General features: G+C 33.5%; 1 protein-coding gene and 1 non-coding gene across 2 annotated transcripts; both read right to left on the bottom strand.

The window, feature by feature from the left end:
• Positions 1 to 4,995: 4,995 nt before the first annotated feature.
• On the bottom strand, positions 4,996 to 9,256 carry LOC104090602 (beta-glucosidase 11-like). The gene is made up of 13 exons (XM_009595739.4): positions 8,882 to 9,256; positions 8,605 to 8,668; positions 8,177 to 8,232; positions 8,015 to 8,090; positions 7,850 to 7,921; positions 7,616 to 7,703; positions 7,257 to 7,515; positions 7,055 to 7,170; positions 6,723 to 6,943; positions 6,538 to 6,569; positions 6,358 to 6,445; positions 5,688 to 5,778; positions 4,996 to 5,421 (listed from the first exon to the last, which is right to left on the bottom strand). Exons 1-13 carry the CDS (start codon positions 9,020 to 9,022, stop codon positions 5,175 to 5,177), a joined length of 1,551 nt encoding a protein of 516 aa, XP_009594034.1. The 5' UTR covers positions 9,023 to 9,256; the 3' UTR covers positions 4,996 to 5,174.
• Positions 9,257 to 14,472: 5,216 nt separating this feature from the next.
• On the bottom strand, positions 14,473 to 14,546 carry TRNAN-GUU (transfer RNA asparagine (anticodon GUU)). The gene has a single exon. It is a non-coding gene; the product is annotated as a tRNA-Asn (tRNA).
• Positions 14,547 to 22,247: the final 7,701 nt, after the last annotated feature.

Genomic DNA, 22,247 nt, shown 5'->3' with positions numbered 1-22,247 from the left:
GAGTTTGCTTCAGCTTGACAACGAAATTCAAATTCTTCACGAGTTGACTCGATTCGGATTAGACAAATTGGACTCTAGATCTTTAATGGAGATGAGGTTTTTGCAACCAATAAAAAAAAGTAAAAGAAGAAAAAGGAAAAGAGAGATAAGTGCACGAAAATCGAGGGATGTGATTTTTAATCATTGCTTTATTTAATACTACATTCGTCTCAAATTATCTTTCATGATTCTCTTGTACACACCATTTAAGAAAAATTAGTTCCGAGAGAATTTTGACTATTTTACTCTCATTCATGTCTTAATATATAATCTTTTTTTATTAAATATTTTTTTAATTTATGTGTCATCTCCATCAATATTATATAGTGCTGAGTGCTGGCCAGTCAAGAAATCTCATGTCTAGAAGATAAAAGTAGCAAAAATGAGGATGTTGAGATGAAAGTGTGTACATAACGGGAAAGATACGATTAGGAATGAAGTTATTAGGGACAAGGTGGGAGTGGTCCCTGTGGAAGACAAACTACGGAAGTCGAGGTTGAGATAGTTCGGGCACGTGATGAGGAGATGAGAGACATAAATGCTCTGGTTAAGAGGTGTGAGAGGTTGACCATGGCGAGTCTGAGGAAGGGTAGAGGTAGGCCTAAGAAGTACTTGGGAGAGGTGATTAGGCAGGATATGGCGTTGCTTCAGCTTACCGAGGATATGACCCTCGATAGGAAGGTGTGGAGGTCGAGAATTATGGTCGAATATTGATAGGTGGCAGAGGGTTTCTCCTAGTCTTACTGGTAGTATTAGTAATATTTATATATTTTTTTGCTCCTTGATCTTTTTTATTACACGTGTGTCATTCTTACCAGTAGTATTCTTGTATTTCTTATTTCTACATCTTTGTTATTACACATTGTGTCTTTATTTTTTAGCTTGTTGTTGTTATTGTTGGTTGCTTCCTTATCATTGTTCCTTGAGCCGGAGGTCTATCTGAAAACAGATTCTCTACTTTCACAAGGTAGGGATAAGGTCTCGTACACATTAACCTCCTCAAACCCCACTTGTAACTGAGTTTATTGTTGTTGTTGTTATTGTTGTTGTGTCATCTCCGTCAATGACATTATCTAAAATTCTATTAAATGTGAGTGCGAATGGTTTACTCTATAGGATATCTAAAAAGACACCTAGGGTAAACTAAATTAACAAACTTGAAGAATGTGTTTGAATGTTCAACAATCAAATGACTTTTTACTTCCTTCTCCATTTTCTTTAAATATGTTTTCATTATCATAGTAGCATAATTTTGATTTAAGAATAGACTTTATAGTACAATGGTGGAAGTCGTTAGGAATTAGGATTTGAAGCAATTAGTACTCTGTCGTTTATTGATTGCATGGGTGTAAAACATGATAAAGTATTTAAGAAAACAAGGTTGATTTATTGGTATTTGAACATGTTACATATAATCGAGGAGAGCTACTAAACGGCCACATTAATTTGGCTCAAATGTGACCACACTCGTAAAAAGACTATCATAACCTTATTCAGTTTTGCAATCTTTCCCCCAAATATTTTTTCCCTCCAAAACACACTAATAAATACAGTAACTTATCTCTATTCCCAAAATACATTGAGCAACTAAAATTGATACATGTTTCCATACATATGAAAATAAAAAGTCTCTATATACTTTGTGTATTTTATGTGTATAGCAAATTATAATGTATATTTAATAAAAATTAATTATATACTTGATTTAATAAAATATACGATCTACACATCAGCAAAACAAACCTTTCATTTTTTTTATCCTTAAACTAAACATGAATTCAAACCAAGAAACTTGGTAGTACAAGAAATATTAGTTTGTTTAATTTAATATTTATTGCACCACACTCATTTTAATATAATACAAATAAAAACTAAAAATTATTTTAAAAGAAACTTTGATTCTATTGCTCATATCCAAAATATGATTTTTCTTATTATATTTTTATTTTTTAAAAAAATTTCATCTCAAATTCAAATAAGTCATATCCTTTTATTTTTTAAATTGGACCCTATTTTTAAAAAATCATCTTATGCGTTCACACTTAAAGTAATCGCTCTCAATTAAGATATTAATCATAAAAAACTATTTTCTTATTTTTTTAAACACATTATATACAATATTGTAACAGCGTTCCTACAATTATTATTTTTCTCTATATAATATTTTTTTAAAATTATTTTTAAAAAATGGAATGGAAGAAAACGGATCACATGGTTAGTGAATAGCTATTAAAATAAGAATCTTAATTTTTGAAAGCTTGCAAAATCTAATTACTATAAAAATAGGAGTCAATCATAATTAGTTTTCACCATAAATGAAATTTGATCAAAACTTATTTTCTTAATTCTTATTAGATTTGTCTAATTTTTCTTAGTCAATGGACTTATATGGTTGCTATGAATAACTAGTGGCTGATACGTATGGCTTTAATGAATGAAATTATATATTGGCTATTATATAAACGGTCAATTCAATATAACAATGAATCGCGACGATGTAATTAACATAAGTTATATGATTAAGACCTTAGTCAATAGACTTATATGGTTGCTATGAATAACTAGTGGCCGATACGTATGACCTTAGTGAATGAAATTATATATTGGCTATTATATAGACGACCAGTGTAACTATGAATCGCAGTGATGTAATTAACATAGGCTATATGACTACAACCTCAGTTAATGGACTTATATAGTTGCTATGAATAACTAGTGGCCGATACATATGACCGTAATGAATGAAATTATATAAACGGTCAATTCAACGCAACGATGTAATTAACATAGGTTATACGACTATGACAAAAGTTAATAAACTTATATGGTTGCTATGAATAACTAATGGCCGATACGTATGACCTTAATGAATAAAATTATATATTGTCTATTATATAAACGACCAATATAACTATGAATCGCAACGATGTAATTAACATAGGTTATATGACTACAATCTTAGTCAACGGAGTTATATAGTTGCTATGAATAACTAGTGACCGATACGTATGACCTTAATGAATGAAATTATATATTGGCTATTATATAAACGGTTAATATAACTATGAATCGCAACGATGTAATTAACATAATTTGCAAGAAACATTGAATGTAAAAAATTCTTTTTTTATTCATGTCATAAATAATCATGGCAATAGTTTGCTTAATAACTATAATTATTTGTTATAATAAGATAATATAGCCACAAAATTCGAAGAGACAATAAACTCCGCTAGCTGGTTATAACTTTTTGTCATGCATTTACCATATCAAATAGTATTATTTAACTACAATAAATAGTTAAATAAATATTATTCTTTGATTACCAAAGTCATTACAAGAGCTAGTCCAAAAAGAAAATAGAGATATTTTAGGAATAATGAATTTTAAATATAAAAGTTAGATTTTTCTAAAATATAAACTATTTAGTAATTGTATTTAATCAAAGAATTCACTAATTCTCAAATAACAAAATTTAAAATATAAAAATTAATCCTAAGCAATAGATCAGTAGACTTAAGGCCTCAAAGCTTATCAACTGACTCCTTGACTTATGTATATATATATATATATATATATATATATATATATATATATATGTGTGTGTGTGTGTGTGTGTGTGTTGTATGTAAGTTTGGTCCTTTATTATTCTTAAATAAGTCTTTACAGTAATTTCTTATATCTAAACTCTTATTTTATTAAATAAGTATTTGGAGTACCTTTTTTTATATCTAAACTCTTAATTTAAGTATTCATATGGTGAAGACTTTATATATTTATTTATCCATTTATTTATGTATATGTGGTCCTGAATTTTTTGGAATAAGTACTTAAAATAATTTCATATATCTAAACACTTATTTTAAATAAGTACTCATATGTTAAAGAATTTTATGACAGCTTTAGTGCAAGAAAAACTAATTTTAGTGGTTGATGACGTGTCCTAACTAATTATCTATGAAATACCGTTAGATTTATGATTTCATCACTAAATAAAAAGAAAATATATTAATTTAAATATGGATTTTTTTACAAAAAAAAAAAAGTGAAATTCATCGCTAATATAGTGGCGCTAACATTTAGCAATGAAATATCGAAGCTAACAATATCTTATTATTCATCTTAATTTTTAATAACTATCTTTTTATTATTATATCAAAGATAAAAATATATTTTATTTACACTAAGAATTAAGAAGTATTATAACTCTCTTTTCTAAAAAGAAGTATTTTCTCTAAAAATATATGTATATAGATGAATAAATTCGAAATATATACGTGTATACTATAAAAAAGGATGAAAAAATACGTAAAAAGATAAAACAAAAAAGGTTTATGGGAAAGAGAGTTTGCACGCTTGATATTTTCCATGTATTGGGAAGACAAACATTAAATGGGTGAGAGAGAATCATGAAGAGAAATTCAAACCCAGCGGTAAGGGTATTTTCGGTATAAAGTTTGTCCAGAAACCCTAATTTGGGTGTGATTTTACTTTTATAACCCCATTTGGGTCATTGTGACCAAAAATAGTGTGGCCCAAAAGAATTTCTCATAATTGAGGTGTTTGTAGTCTTCAAGAACAATTACCATTAATGGTAAAAAAAAAAAAAAAAAATCAATTTTATCTTGAACTTTTATGACAAATAATTTGACAACTATTTTTAGAAATCACGATAAATAATTTGAGGCGGAGGAAGCAAGTTATTGCAATCTTCGAAAGCCAAAAAAAGAAAGTTATGTTAATTGTATCAGAGCTTTTACAAGAAGGGCCTAAAAACTCTTGGACAGAAAATCATTAATTTACTTTTGAGTGTTTTTGTACATCATTTTGAAAGCCTCAATTCTATAGTTAAAACTGCACGTTTGAGTCCGCTTGCTTCAAATCTTAAAATATCAGTGTGATACTATTTGCGTAGTTAAACATGACGCCGAGAATGAGAATTACAAACTAACTATGTTATGGCAAATAAATAAATTTTTTAAATTTTGTATGCTGTGTAATATGTATTAAATTAAGTTCGTCCTTATACAAGGGTACACGATCAATCGTCTAGACTATGGATCTTTATTTGCAAAAATTACAACAGACAAATGTGAACTCCATAACTGGATTGAGAACACAATACAACTCAATACTTATGAAGAAGAACGAGACTGGGAAGAATGAAGCACTTTATCCTCAATCTCAAGAAGTGCACTATGTTTGGAGCCTTTCCCCTTCAAGAAATTAGAGTACCAATGTGCAGAAAACTTTGGATATCTTTGCAAGTTTTTGTCATCTAAATCCACATAATATAGGCCAAATGCCGAACCATATGCGTCCAATAACTCAAAACAGTCTAAAAATGACCATGTGAAGTAGCCTTTCACGTTTGATCCATTCCTAGAATAACAAAGAGATGGACACAGATGTCATACGGTGAAATGCCTAAACATAAAATTTCTCCAAATTTTGTGGTTTTACAAGGACATGCAGAGGATGCACGGAAAGATATTTCTTATCAATTACAACTGAGTGCAAAGATGAGTTACTTAAGTGCTTGATCTACGCGTTTAAGCAAAGACGGTTCATCTATTTCATGTAAATATTCTACAGGCCTATAGTCTCTCATCAGTAACTAATGTGTTATGTGAGAATAGGGGGCTTACCTCACAGCATCAAGCAAATTCCCAATATAAGCTTGTAGATAGTCTACCCTGGTTGTGTCATTCAGTATCGCAGTTCGTGGTGTCATTTGACCTACCAAGACAAAAAAAACACCAGGCTTTAAATAGGGTTGTCAAATGGGCGGGTTCGGGTGAATTTGGACGGATCAAGATGGGTTAGGTCAATAAATGAGTCATTGCCCAACCCAACCCAAAATTTACTTGGGTTAAGATGGGCTAAACAATGGGTCATAGCCCAACCCACCCAACTTGACCCATATTTTAGAACCATGCTCATTTTGCATAAACAAAGCCTTTTACCTTTTATACATAGGTGTATAAAAGGTAAATAAATACTATTAGTATTTTGAGAATCAAAATATATTTTCTTAAATAACAAATTAGTATTTAAAATGTGTAAGTTGAAAAACATTTTGCGGGTGGGGGGGTGGTTCAGAAAAATGAAAAAACAGGGGTTGGATGAGTTTGGGCTCGAATTGACACCCCTCGGCTTTTTAGAGCTTCTTGATTTTAGGGATTCAAAGAAAGATATATATATTCGATTGGGACGCTGAAGCCTATAAAACAACTTTCTTGGGCTCAGAAATTTAAAGCAAAAGGTATAAAATTTTGTGTGTGTGTGTGTGTGAATGAGAGAGAGAGAGAGAGGGACCATTTTCATGAATATACATAGGCGGATTGCCATAAGCTTGCTTGAAATATTCTAGTACTCCTTGTAGACCAGGTTCCGTCACTGGATACTGATTCAGAAGAAAAATGTCAGAATGGAAAAACACATAAACATAAACAAGGCAAAGTGCACAGTGGAATTGATGCATGTCGCAATCCTCACCATGCCTGGTTGTGTAGTAGCACCATCTGTCACTGCATAAATAAAGAGATAGAAGCATTGAATCTTGACATCAGACAAATCTATCTTTATTTGGCTACTCGACCAAATTTAAGCTGAATATTGTCTTCAAATGCCAATACATGATAATTATCTTTATTTTATGATGCATTAGTCATTGATCTTACATATAAATTGAAAAGCTGCATCAGCACTGAAGTCTCTGATATCAGTTTCCAAGCTGCTAGAGCTATCTGTGACATGTACTGTCATATAATGGTTCAGGGCTATGAAGTCTATAGCGCCTTTAACTTGCGCAGATTCTTGTCTTGTGAATTTGGGCAATCTAGAGCCAGCATTCCTCTTCATTACGTCAGGATAGTCTCCAAATATCAAGGGATTGGCAAACCTGCAATGAGGATTGAAATTTTAGTGAACCAAATAAGCTCAGCCTTGCATTACTTCCTGAATCATTGTACAAATGATGTTTGAGATTGTCTTGATGCTAATAAGCGCTTACCAGCCCAGGTAAAAATCATTAGCTCGTTGTGCTGCAATTATATCGGTCGTTTTATTTGTATAAGGAAGGGACCAAAATGCAAAGAGATTTAGTCCTACAAAACCATGTTGAGTTGTCTGCATTGGAACATAACAAACTATTAGTAAACATTTAAGACTTCAGAACACTAGTAATCACTTGATATGATGTTTAAAGATGATACCTTGTACTTCCTCCTGTAAAGTCTCACTACAGCTGAATGAGCGAGTAGTAAATTATGAGCTGCTATGTATGGCTCGGTTGAAGAGTTACCTATCGAGCAAGGTCTAAATCCAAAAGGTGGGGAACAATGATTTGGAGGGCTGAATCCATTATCATAACCACCTAAAGCGAATACATTGGCCTCGTTCAAGGTAGTCCAATGCAAAACCCTATCACCAAATTCCTTGAAGCACACATCTGCGTAGGCAGTGAAGTCATCACTACAAGAAAAACACGAGAAACTCTTATGCATTCAGTTAGGTGTAAAGAATATGTAGCCAAAATTTGAACTAGATTAAAAGTACTCTGCATCGATCACACATTATCTTTCTACTCATCCATCCTCCATATTCATCTTCAAGTGCTTGTGGAAGATCACTATGACATAGAGTAATATGTGGTTCAATTCCTACAAATTTAGGAAAATGAAAACACAATGGAGTCAATCAGGTAAGTTATTGATCATTTATATACTCTTACTAACAAGAGCGACATTCAAACTTTTAACTGAAAAACATAAGAACTAGCTAGTGCTCAGGGAAATGTAAATATAACCATGACTGAGAAGTTCATCAATGAGATTGTTGTAATACTGCAATCCCTTAGGATTAACAGGACCTCTTCCATCTACACAGAAGACAAAAATCAAGTATGAGAAGGAAGATAAAGCTTATAACAGCATGATATGTATTAAGGGAGTAGTTGAATAATGGAGCCTACTGGGAATAAGTCTCGACCACGAAATGGAAAATCGATAGCCTTCCAAACCCGTGTCAGCCATGAGTTTTACATCCTCCTGCAATACACAACGTTAAGGGCAATCAAATTAATCATCAATTATGTGAACTCAGAGATATACTTATCCTGTTTCGTCTGCCAGACCTTGTATTTATGGTACGCGTCACAAGATACATCTGCTGTGGCTCCTCCATATTCACCTGAAAATTTAGGGGACTTTTACAATTTAGTGTCAGTTGCTGCTGCTGTAGGAACAGGGCAAATTTACTGGCCCATCCAAACCATAATGATCCTTTAAAATAATACTATTGCGAAGGAAGAAGGAAAAGAGATAATTTGTGAGGTGAAAGAGGAAAGATCGAGATTGGAGAAGGCCTAACTGAACTACAGTAGTTTGATTGACAATTGAAACTCGTATACTAGTAATTGGATTGTCCTCTACGGATCATTGGGAATCTTCACAGATGCAAACCGTGCAATGTTATTAATCTTACATGTCCGCAAGTCAAAAGGAACATATGTTTTAAGTTCAGAGATTAGCAAGGTAACCACAAGGATTAAAGAGAACAAACCCGCATGAGCAAAGGTGTCCCAAATGGTAGGAGTCCGTCCATCTTCAAATGCTGCCCCTTCCACCTATCGCCAAAAAAACCACTAGTCAAGTATCTACTGTTTACTGTATTTGCTAACCAGCATTATATACATACATATACACATACATATTGCATATACATATATAATGTGTGTGTGACCGCGCGACGCGTCGTGTGTGTTTTTGTGTATCTGAGTGTGTGCACACACATGCATGTATGTATATATGTATGCTAGTGATCAGCAGAAATTACTGACCTGATAAGCAGAAGAACCGGAACCAAAAACGAAAGTATCAGGGAAGTCCGTTCTGCTGAAATCATCGCCGCCGAAAACTAGAACCGGCGAAACAAGCATCATCACCGTGAATATACATCGGAATTGCTTTGCCGGCGACATCCTTCTTCTCTGCCTCTGGTGCTGCCGGCTCGATCGCCAATTATAAGTACTCTCGTAGCTTCCGTAAAACTTCTATTTTATGCTCTCTCAATTTTGTCCTATACAACTGGCGGCTTCTCTCTGGAGGAAAATGTAAAGATCAAACTACCAATGAATAGTTTACAGAGAACAAAAAGGCATTTGGAAAAAGAATTAGATGACAAAACTAAGCCAAGTCTCCGTCCGTTTTAACTTTTTGCAATCACTACGTACAAATCGTGCTCAACTTTTGAGTCAGTGGCGGAGCTACATAGAATCACTTCGCCAGAAAAATACACACTTTAGAACGGTAAAAATTATATATATATATATATATATATAAATATAATGAACTGATTTTGACATGGTTCAAAACTTCAAATAGGTGGGATGGTCTTGATGGTTCGAATTTATTTTTGCGGCAATAAATCAATCAATTAGAAAATCTATTCAGCAATAAGTATCCAAAGCAAAAAATGCTCATGCACACAAAATGCCAAATCTTCATTCATATGGTTTAAAAGTTGTTTACTTTTGGACTTCCCTTTATTTTCTCACTTTATAACGTTTTACTAGAAATTGCGTATTCTATGTCATAGAATATCAACTAACTCATTCATTGAAAGTCTATTCTCTTTCTTTTGTTCTTGAGATTTAAGTTTAATAGGGATATGGTGGAATGTATAAGATAGAAGGCTGAGTCCCCAAATGAGCCCTACGCGACACAATTTAAATAGTGAGGCCAACTTATTTCGGATACCAGATTGTTAAACAAAAAAAAGACAGAATTTGGATTGAATTTCTAGTCCAAAATGAGAAAAGTTGAAAGACCATCAGAAATATCTACATTAGGAAGAGTTGAGCCTTGATAAAACCACTCATAGTTTTCTTCAAAATAATCCTCTGCCTACCCTCATTAACAAAGAATCAGAAACGATTAAAGCTAATGTGCCACGTCGGTACCGACTCAGTTATCCGATGTATTTGCTCTCTTCCAGCTTATACCTAGTTTTAAATACTTAAAACATAAATAAATTTTTAATTGTTAAAATAGTGCTTCAAAGATGTATACAGAATTTTAGGTGCTTTTTCTATCTTTAATAAATCATTGTTGGTCAAACGGTGATAGGAAATCTGTGTACAAATTTTTACTAGGAGAACGTATTACAAAGAAAGTATCTCTATATAATAGAAAGAGAGTCAAAGACACTATATTAAGACGAGTGACAACATAATAAAAAGTTATTTAACAATTTTAGGATAGACAATAGTTATTCATAAGATTAAGCCAAGTGTCAAAATACTACAAAGCCACTTGATAAATTTTAATGAATTTCAAATTTATAATTAAATTAAAAAAAGGTATTTTACTTATAAGTAAAATACTAAATAAGAAAACTAATCAAATATAGCAGCAGAAAAAAATGTACTAAAAGATAAAATAAATATAATGTTAGGATATTTATAATTTGAATTAATTAAAAAAATAATTTAAATTAATATCACTTAAAAATTTATTGATAAATTTAGACAAGTGAAGAATTTCGATAGACAAAGATTTGATACTATTTGATGAATTCTATGCCAAGTTTCATCATTATAACATGTCAAGTTTAAATTTTTAGGATAAAACTCCAACAAAAAATTTAAAATTATTTTAAGATAGAAAATAAAAATAAAAAATTTAAACCTGCCAATTTTAAAAAATAAATACTTCCTCCCACGTTTAAGAAAAATTAATACCCGCACCCCACGTTTGTTTGGCATTTGGCATTTTTTGATTTATTTATTAAACCTTCCATGCAAAAAGAAATTAATATTTTCGCCCATACTTTTTTGTGTGTGGAGTTTGTAATTTATTTATATATTTAATATTTTTTTCACAGAAACAAGAAAAAGAAAGAAAAAAATAAATCGCCAGAAAATTCAACTCCACGACTGATATCTTCCCAAATGTGGGCTTGGAACAACGATTCAAACCTACATCCATAATTAATTGTTATTCACGTTCTCTTGTGCAAATAATTATCTATGCAATTTCTTCTTTTAAGTACCTACATTAAGCCAAGTGGTAGCCTAATAATAAGTTACTTGGCATTGCTCAAGATAATTGGCAATATTAGGATAAGATAAATAAATAATGTAATAAAATTAATTAGTTTTGAATTAGTGTGGTTAATTTTCCTGATATGATTGTGAAATGCGGCATGTCTAATGACACTAGATGTGAAAGTTTTTTTTAAATGAATTTTGTTGCTAAGTTATGTGAGTTGGATGTAATTTTGTAACTATCAACCAGTGTTTAAAATACGAGGGCATAAGGCGGGGCGTTTTACTTAATACTGAGCGAGGCGAAAGCCTCGAAACATGGGCCGTAAGCCCCATGGATCTTCAATTTATTTCAATTTATGAATTAATAATATAGCATTATACCACAAAAATATATAAAAGATACATTAAAAATTCAAAAAAATAAAATAAAAAAGAATTAAAGAAAATCATATAAAATAAAAATATCTAGCATATTTTACAAGTATAAATAATGCAATACTGTTAAAGTTACTATGAATTAACTACAACGTCAAATATGCCATCCGTTTGTATTTCATTCCTATGTGTTGCTTTGATCAAATAAAAAGTATTATTTTATACGAAAAATGATCAAATATGCCCTTGAACTATTGAAAAAAGAGCAATTATCCCCTCCGTTTGTATTTGGGTACAAAATTGTCCTTGATGTGGAGTCTGTTAGTGGGGAGGGACAAAAGTAGACCACTTTATTAACGGCAAGGGCAATTTTGTACTCAAATACAAATGGAGGACATAATTGCTTCATTTTCAATAGTTCGGGGCATATTTGAACCTTTTCCCAATAATAAATTATGACTCCGTAAGATTTCACCTAAAGTACTCATTTATTTAGATGTAACATGACTCACTTGAAATATGATAAACTAGAGTGACTTGTATTTTCTAGCCTTTTTGGAACATTTTAAAAAATATGTTTGGGTTATTATCAAATTTCAAATAATGTTTAATGGTAAAAGTATACATTAATTAGTAACTTTAGATTTTCAATATTGAAATATTATGAGAATTTTTGCAATGAAAGGTCAAAATCTTTTCATTAATTGCAATTTAATGGATAATTTTGTAATTAGGGAAGCGGTTGAGTAGCTAATTGTAGAATATTTTGTTTAATAAGTAAATGGAAAGTTTGGTTATAGCCAAAAGCATTTTTTATGCCCTTTCATGTCATTAGTTGGAGTAATTGATCAAAGCAACACATAGGAAGGAACTACATGATAATATATTTTCGATTTGAACTAAGAAACTCCTCATATGCTGCCTCAAAATGTCAATTAATTTCACTATTAGGACTATCCTCAAACAAAGTTACACGACTAATTTAGACCTGATGAATCACTATTTGCAAGAATTGGAAACAAAATCATCTGAGATATTCACTGTTGTGAGATACAATGTAACCACAATATACTTGTCAGGAAGAATGAAGTACATTATCCTCAATCTCAAGAATTGAACTATATTTAGAGCTTTTCCCCTTCAAGAAACTAGAGTGCCAATGTGCAGAAAACTTTGAATATCTTTGTAAATCTCAAAAGAAATACCTAAAGATAAAATTCCTCAAATTTGTGGTTAGACGTCTTTCAGAAAAGACTTGGACGGAATAGATACTTCTTATCAATTACTAAAGTGAAAAGACGAGTTACTCAAGTGCTTGATCTACGCGTTTAAAGAAGAGGTTATTCATGATCTACGAGGGAGTACACATTTTACCTAAAAGCAACTAGTATAGTTAGGTAATGTTAAGCCCGTTATAAATAATTAATATTCCTATGTTATATCTCTATTAATTTAAACTATCAAATAACACAATTCAATCCATTTTATGCAAATATTCCACAGGACTACAATCTCTCATAAATAACATGTGTGATGTGAAGATAGGGGCTTGCCTCATAGCATCAAGCAAATTCCCAATATAAGCTTGCAGATATTCTACCCTGCTTGTATCATTTAATGTTGCATTTCGTGCTGTCATTTGACCTGCCAAAACAAATCAGGCTGATATTTGATGGGTGAAAATGTGAGAAAAATAAAGTAAAGTTGATTTTTTGGAAAAATATAGATTTCTCTAGAATATTCTAGTGTAGTATCCTTGATATTTATCTACTAAATACATCTAGATGTTCTAAAATATCATGAGAAGATAAGGTTATCTATTAGACACATCTAGATATTCTAGAGTATTGTGGGAAGATAAGGTTAACTAGACTTTTCTTGTACATGTTCTAGAATATTATCTAGAACCATCCTTAGAGGAGTATAAATAGGGGTGGCCTTAGACATTTGTAACTAAGAAAAAAAATAAAAAAAGCCTTATTTCCTAAACAAACTTCTCCTCTACAAAACTTTTCTTCTCTTTTGAAAGCTTCCTCTTCCTTAGTTGAATCTTCCTATTTTAGTTAACGAACTTGGGCTAGCAGAAAGTCTCCAAATAATACTTTTCTACTGCTATTCTTTACATGGTATCAGAGCCATAGTTGGCTTCTACATATATTTGAAAGGTCGAGTTAGTGGTTGGTTCAACTGGTTTCTCTAAATGGATTTGGGTGGTTGTGCTAATGGACTGGGAATAGAGTTATTGAACCCGTCCAACTATAAGATATGGAAGACTTGTATGGAGTCATACCTTATTGGTGAATATTTGTGGGAAGTTGTCAATGGGAGTAACACAAGTCCTCCTGCTGACGCACCGGAAAATATCAATGCCCGTTGTTGCACCCTATTTTGCACTGGTCAAAACAAGATTCAACTTATGGTTTCTCCGTTATTGATGAAAGAGAGTCGCCGCCTAATATTTAAAGTTATACTAGGGTACCTATTTAATTACTAAAGTCATATTCTTTATTGTTCTGCTAATCGGTGAGATTATGGGTAAGGGTTCTTATTCTTCTAAGGGGAAGGTATTAGGCATCCCTTAAAATCTACCTGAGGTAGCTCCATAGGATTTAGACTAAGTTAAATGATTAGTTATTTATATTCTGCTTAACTGGTGCTAAATGAGTACGACTTACATGATATTTACAAAGAGGATGTGTAATTTTAAGAGGATATACGTTTATAAAGGAGTCTTTAGAAACTAATATTGGTATATATGATTGAAACAACAACAAACAATAACAACCCAGTATAATCCTACTAATGGGGTCTGGGGAGGGTAGTGTGTACGCAGACCTTACCCCTACCCTGGGGTAGAGAGGTTATTTCCAATAGACCATCGACATCCTTCCCTCCAAGAACTCCCACCTTGCTCTTGGGGTGACTCGAACTCACAACCTCTTGGTTGGAAGTGGAGGGCGCTTACCATCAGAGCAACCCACCTTGTCAAAGAACAATAATTTAAGCACTAGAAGGAGGGCTTGAACCTCCGACCTTGTGGTTAACAGCCACACGCTCTAACCAACTGAGCTATTCCAGCTGCTGTAAATGTGTGCATGATGTTTGAAAGAGTTTTACAAATGTGTGCATGATGTTTTAAACATGTCATAAAAGGCTAAGTTGTGAAATGCTTTGTGTTTAAAGGATGTGGTTATTTGTGCAACTCTAATGAAATAAGGGTGTTGTAAGAAAATGAGTCCAAGATATACCTTAGCTTTCAACTTTTGAAGAAAACGTTTAAGAACCTTTTGCTGGTGGCAGCACCTTGCCTTTAAAAAGATTCACTCTTTTTTAGAAGGCCAATTTTGGATTTCATTTCTGATTTTTTTAAAAAGAGGGATTGTCGTCCTTGCTAAGCTATTTTTGGCTTCACAATCTTCATAAAATGTCAGTGAAACATAAGAGATTAATAGCGTGAGTAGCATATGATTAACGAATGAAAATTAATTACTACTAAACCTAATGTTTCTTTTAATCCTATGTTCTTTTAGGATTTGCCAAAGTTGTTTACATGATTTAAGAGGTAAAGTAAAGCATTCAATCTAATATGATAATCTTTGTATACATGTGAGAGATAAAACAACAAAACGCAGCAAAGGCAGTGAAGCGGTAACGCTATAAAATAATAAAGCAGTAAATAGTAGAGGAGTAAAGGGAGAGGATGGACTCTGATTTTGAGCCTCAAAAAGGCAGGCCCAGCAAACAGCAAGAACGGATAACAGCTGACTTCAAACTTCCTAGAATGCACAGGGGCGGATTTGGGCTTGAGTTCTTTTAGGAACTTGACAGGCCGAGTGGTTGTACATGTCAAAAAAGAAAGAGAGGGTCATTAGATATAATACTCTATACATACACTCATACATGAATATAAGTGAATGGATTGAACAGATTATAATAACAAATGGTAATTTGAGTTATGAAAGTTATACTAGTGTGGGGTCACATATGGTAAAGTAATCCATATTAAAAACCTTTCGTTGTCATTAAACACTAAACCTCAAAAGGAGTAATAAATGTCAATAGGTTAGAGGCTAAGGGTAGAGTTCCATTCAAGGTCAAGGCTCTCTTTGGATCCCTAACACTTCAAAGTTCCCGAGGGTCTCAAGACCTAGGGCAGTGCTTGTGCCAGGGAGAGTAGCCTAACCAAGAGCTAAACTCTACTTTCAAATACTCCTAACCACTCACATTCACTCTTCCCCACAGGTTTAAGTGCCAATGAGGCACTTTCAATGTACATCCCAACACCACAGTGGTACCATACCACAGAAGTATATACCTTTCCCATGATGGCTAAAGTAGAACATTATGAGACTACAAGACAACCTATCTACAATGTTATAACCATATGTCAAAACTAAATGGATGATTCACTATGAATAACATGCTAAGCAAATCCAAAAGAAATCAGCTTCAAACACACACAGAGGCACGGACATTATCATATTACTGTTAAAGAATCAAACACTTGAGATCATATGTCCTAAGGATAGAGAGAGAACATACAGTCCAAGTCAGCAACAATTATGAATGCCACGCCCCATTTTCTCGCGAAGGCGGGTTTCGATATGTGACAACTCTTTTAAATGGGTATTAAAAGAGAAGAGTCGCCACCTAATAATTTTGAGGTATATTAGGGCATCATTTTGCAAATAACTCTGATTAGAACTAGTCTGTGTTACCAAAGATTGGGTAAGGGCTCAAATTACCTCGAAGAGAAGGTGTTAGGCACTCTTCGAGGTCCACAACTGTGGGTCCTGACTGAAATTCATGCTATGTGGGATTATTGGATTGTCTTATGTGATCATGTAAGTGAAGGAAGACATTGAATTTAAAAGTTCAACTACAATGTAAACAAGTGTGAAGAAAATCGCACATGTGAAGAAATTAAACTATATATAAATGATCAGTACAAGTCTTTAGAGGTTACAGGATACAACTTAATTATTCCAAATTCAAGAGACAAGGCGCGACCAATAAACATATAAAGGAGGGGGGTCCCAAGTTTTTTAGCCTAAAGGATCACCCCGTGCAATATAATAATACTTCGCAACTCCTTTGGGATATGAGTTGCTCATATTATTCAGCGGGCATAGACTATCATCCCCTGCTACCTAATTATTATGTTAAAGTTATTTACCTAAAGCACTCTAATTCAATTCTAAACTGTGTCCTATGCGTGCACTACCCGTCCAATGCATATGGTCCAAGAGGCTTTGGACCTTCTATTTGGGTGGTTCTAGACTTTACTTAGGGTTCTCAAAAGATAAAACTAGGTGCACATTCAAAACATATAGGACTACACATAAAATCAATAAACGGCTCAAGTTATCCTTCACACATAAGCAACAAAAGCACACGAGCAGATTTCACATTAGGCAGTAGACAGTTTCAGAATTAAGGCATATTAGAGTCGTTAAGTCCTATAGACATGGCTTCTATGTGATCCTAATTTAAGACGTCCTACAGGCAGTACTGCTATTTCATACTATCGAATTTGCAGATTACAAGTATTATAAAACCTATAGACATAATCTCTAAGTTATTTGTGCCATGGGGCAGTGAAAGCTATTAGAGAGTTCGTAATTATTTGTGTTTGGTCCTATAGGCATGCTTTCTAAGCGAGTAACAATATCCTATAGGCATGTTCTCTAATAGTTGGTATTTAAACATAGATTCATCATGCATATTCCTATAGACACGTTATCTAGGCGGGCAGTGTAATAAGAACAACAGAAGTAGTTGATTGGTTAATTAATTAGAGCTCTATAGACATGATATCTAGATGAGTATTAGCAAAGGCATATATTAGTGCGATCTTATAGGCATGTTATCTAATAATCATATTGAAATTACACAAATAGTTATTGGCGTTTGATCCCTATAAACATGTTGTCTAATTGCGCATAGAAGTAGATATGAGAGCAAGTAAAGCATTTACTCAAACAAACATGATTTTGGATTATGTACGAGTATTAGACAGGTTAAGCGAAGTGTGTGATTTCCTATAGGCATGATTTCTATGTGTAGCACGTCAAACAAATAGCAAGAAAGGCAATTAAATCTTATGGACAGGTTTTCTACCCGTTCATGCAAGAATTAGGATACCTCATCCCCCTTTTCACTAATCTCTCTCGTCGTTTGTTATTACAGATTATTACAGGCCCAATTAGAATAATAAAACAAATACAAACATAATAGGGTAATTACATGCCCAAATACAACAATTATAGGTCCAATACAAGTACAAAGTGACCTAGCAGTGCCTTCTGGGCCTTCACCAGCCTTACTCTTGCATATCCAACATGCCCAATACCCATGTTCGCAAGCATGTCTGACCAATGCTCAGATCCAATAACACATACAACCCAATAAGCCAGGCCCCAAACATGAATACAATCGTCTTGCTTACCCATTAACAAACAACAAGAACATGGGGACATAAAATATGTCATTCAAATATCTCAGAGTTCATGCAAAGGCACATGGATTCCTACTACAATCATCAGTAGAAAGATTTTCTAAGTATCACCTTAGGGGTGATGTCTAATAGGTGGGAGGACACACATGTACAAGGACCTTACAATCACACAACAAGAGCACATATGTAGGGCTTTCAAACTAGTAAATAAGTTCAAAGCACAAACTCATTAGATGCACCAGATTAGTTATAGGAAACATGAATCCACAAAGCAAGAAACTAAGCATGCGAGTTAAGGGCATGAATTGGTTCTAAGGAGATTAACAAGTGACAATGACATGCTTAAGAGACTCCCCTTTGGGGTAGATACCACAACAGCCTTCCCAAGAAGAACATAAGAATGCAAGGCAGAACATAAACTAAGAATTGTAGGCTAATTCATGGCAAGTAGAAGTGTTACTAAGGAAACCTATTAGAGAAGCTTAGGGTCAACAAACTCAACACCACAACTAATCAATAAACAACTACTTAATACAAATTGATCACATATAGCAAGTTCAGTTATGCACATCAAAGATTCCCTAGGCATTTAATCCGAGCAAACCTAGTATTAGCAGGCATGAGTCTACATAACAGGATAGTAGTAAAGCAGTCAACTATAGTGAGGATTGGGGTTTCACAAATGGTAGAGTAGCGTGCTTGTTTGAAGAGTTCAGAATTCATATAGACATGATTAAGTAACAAGTTATGCTTGAATGGCTTAGCATAGAGAAGTACAGTTGAGCAAATTCTGGGCATGAATAAATATCCCAAGAGTTATAGTGCAAGTATTCAGATTGAGACATGAAAGGGATACCGTATTAAACAGTCAATGTAAGAGATCAAGCATACATAGACATAACAACTTCGAACAGGTATCACAACCCAGAAATCTTCTATGTTGACTACACTACATGAACACATGCTAACTTATACAAGTCCAGGTGAAGAATTAAAAGAGAAAATCAAAGCAAAAGGTCGGCACAACATCATATTGGCTTTGAAAAGCCCACATAGCAGGGATATTCAGAAGCATGAATACAAACAAGGAGGAAACATAATTGCGAGAGTTTGGACACTTACTAATTTGCAACTTTTAACAACAAATAGAGAAGAATCACTGAATTCCAGTAGCAAAGTAAGAACAACAACAGGAATTCCAAACCCCCAGTGCATCAGAGTTCACAAGAGCTTCGAATGAGCCCCGAGCAGTGCTCTCACTATGGAGGTAGTTAGAGATGATTCCGGTGTCCTTGGCTTTCAGCTGGCACCAACAAAAAGTGCAAAAAGTATAGAAGAGTGAGAGTTGAGAGAATAGTAGTAGTGGTAGCAATAGTTGTTCAGTCCTCGAGGGAAAACAGGGAAGGGGTTTATATAGTAGTTAAATAAAACGTGTAAACAAGGAAAGGAAATTAAGCAAACATAAACAAGGAAAGAAAGATACACATGCAATCAGTAAAGTAACCGGAAAGGAAAGAAATCGAACTTCAAACCCTAGTTATAGTTCAATGCTTAAAATCAGCCAATTGGTGTGAAGAATCAGGCCTTTCTTCATGTATATGGATGAAATATTGTTCAAATCTCAAATATTGAGGTCGATTCCAGTCCGATCTAGGAGATGGTAGTTGCCAAAATTGGGCAAGTACCTAAGTAATACTACGAACGCGTGACCAGTAGCGGAGGAACATAGATATGGTAAGCAAATAATGGAGGAATCCCATTATCAACGGGATTAGGAGAGGAATTTAAGGGGGCGGCTATTGTTCTTCAGAGAGAGAGAGAGAATAAGAGAATACAGAGGCGGCTGGGCGGGGAAATAGGTCTCTAGGGTTTGGGCGAGGGATTATAAAGAGAGGAGAAGGGTTGTTGTGGGCCGTTGATCATTTAAGATCAACGGCCATGATCGAAGGGGAAGCAAGACAGTTTTCTTGACGGGTTACGACCGGGTTAAGTTAAGGGGGCGTTTGATTTGTGCTGCTGAGAGGTGAGATGAGATGAGCTAGGTGTTTGGGCTTTGAAATTGTCCGAAAAATTGGCCTGTTTGGGGCCAACTCTTGAAACCCCTAAAATTTATTTAAAATAGATTATTAAAATGTCTAATAAATGGTAAAAATATTATTTATTCTATTAAAAATTCTTGAAAATAATAACTCAACATTATAAAAATATAAAATGTTATTTTGGCATAAATAATATAATAAGCGCAATTATTTTAGGATATAGGCTATTATTGTAACTAGTATAGATAAAATAGAGAAAATACACATATAATTATATAAAAATGACATGAAGCATTATAAAAATGCATGGGGGGTATAAAATGATAAATTTGGGTGATTAAATCACCCTAAAATGATTTAGAGAGATAATTAATAAATATTTAAACAAATTAAATGCGAGAAAATCACTTTTAAAGCTTTAAAAATCATAGAAAATTATAAAAAATACTTATATGACTCTTGTAGATTGGGTAATAATGCAAAAATGATATTTTGAAAGTATATGAAATATTTCATAAAATATGAGGGAAAAAATTGTGTATCAACAATGAACACAAACACATATGCTTTAACAACCTTCAGTTAAACTAATCAAGGATTGGTTTTAACTTAGGCATTGTTCTCTAGTATGTACATAGGTTAACATCTCCAATTATCAAGAGAAGACAAATTAACAATTACAATTAAGGTTCTTGGGGAGTGTTAACAATACTATATGTTAATTACTACAACCGGTGTTCTCTAAAGAATGCCAATACAGATACAGGCCAGCAACTTCAAATACAAATTAATAATCTTAACTAAGAGGCACATGTTGAGGACTTCAATTAGGACATTCAGAGAGCATGAACAGAGGTTCAAAGCAGTAGCCATGATTAGAGCTTCCACTGGTACTATCAGAGGTACCCAAACTACAAGAAGAACTTCTAAAAAAGATACTAATAGGGTCAAATGTTCACAATCTTAATTAGTACTCCTAGAGGTGTTAATCAGGATCACAAATCAGTAGGATGCAATTAGGACTTCTAAAGATATTAGCAAAGTCACACATTCACAACTTCATTTAGGACTTTATGATAGTATTAACTTCACACTAATCTTACTGAGGGTAAAGCATGCTATTATATCTAAGCAGTAGCAATAAGAGACTCTCTCTAGAATTTACAAGATAAGTTTAATCCATTTAAGAGAGCTTAATAAAGTTTCAAATCAGTCTGGGCAGGTGTAGGGTCAGGAAGGACAAACAGAGGCATTGAAGAACAAAAATGAATGCTGGATCACAAGAACACACACAAAAGACAACTAGCAGAGGTCATATCATGAAAGTATTACTAACAGTGTCACCATATGAGCTTCAGGAAAATGATAAGAGTATTATCACATTGGGGAAACATGTTAAGCATATCTGGGATGGGGTTTCAGGTATAATGGAACTTAGCAGCAGTATTTTAGCTAAAGAAATGTGTTATCATGACCTGATTATGTCTCATCCTTACTTCATGATTTAAACTGCGTAAGGTAATCTCCAGAACATACACAAAAGTGATACAAGGATCCAAATAGCTTAGGACAAGTTTACATAAATAGTCGTGAGTTTAATCAACCAATTAACAGAATCACATAAGCGCATTAAAGAGATAAAACAAGCTTAAATATCATGAGTTAGTATCTCTGAACTAAGGTAACAAACTAGTTCTCAGCACTAAATGATCCATACTTTGTTTACATCTAGACTATTAAGGGAACTACAAAAGTAACATTTAAAGCAAGTCAGCATATCAGTCAGAATAGTGCTAATAGAATCATTAAAGAGGTCTAAAACCGGGTATTAGGAGTGTTAAGAAGTTCTTCAGTCACTTTCAGAGTTAACAGTAAACATAAATCATCAAATGCATATCAATATCAGCATGTAATTCTAATTTTAATAACTTAAATAAGTTCATGATCGCAGAAAACTACTTAACAGTTATTAATACACACATAAAACAATTAAAGAGACATAAACACATTGTTAATAACATCATTCAACAAAACTATTAAAGCAGTTCATATTACCTTGGCGTGGGAAATGAGAGATCTACCGTTAAATCATGAGAGACCATCGGTCGGAATCCTAATACCCAGAGGTCATTGCATTTGACCTCTGGATATTGAATTTCAATGATGAAGCCAGTTAATGTCCTCATGCTTGTTTCGATTTGAAAGGTCATGAGAGAAAATCAGACGAATCCAAGTTTTACATTTTGGTCTGTGACTCAAGGATTAGGGATTTTGAAATCAAACG

Source organism: Nicotiana tomentosiformis, chromosome 1, assembly GCF_000390325.3.
Source record: "Nicotiana tomentosiformis chromosome 1, ASM39032v3, whole genome shotgun sequence".
Classification (NCBI taxonomy): domain Eukaryota; kingdom Viridiplantae; phylum Streptophyta; class Magnoliopsida; order Solanales; family Solanaceae; genus Nicotiana; species Nicotiana tomentosiformis.
The sequence above is the reverse complement of the archived record's forward strand: the minus strand, read 5'-3'. Positions and strand labels throughout refer to the sequence as shown.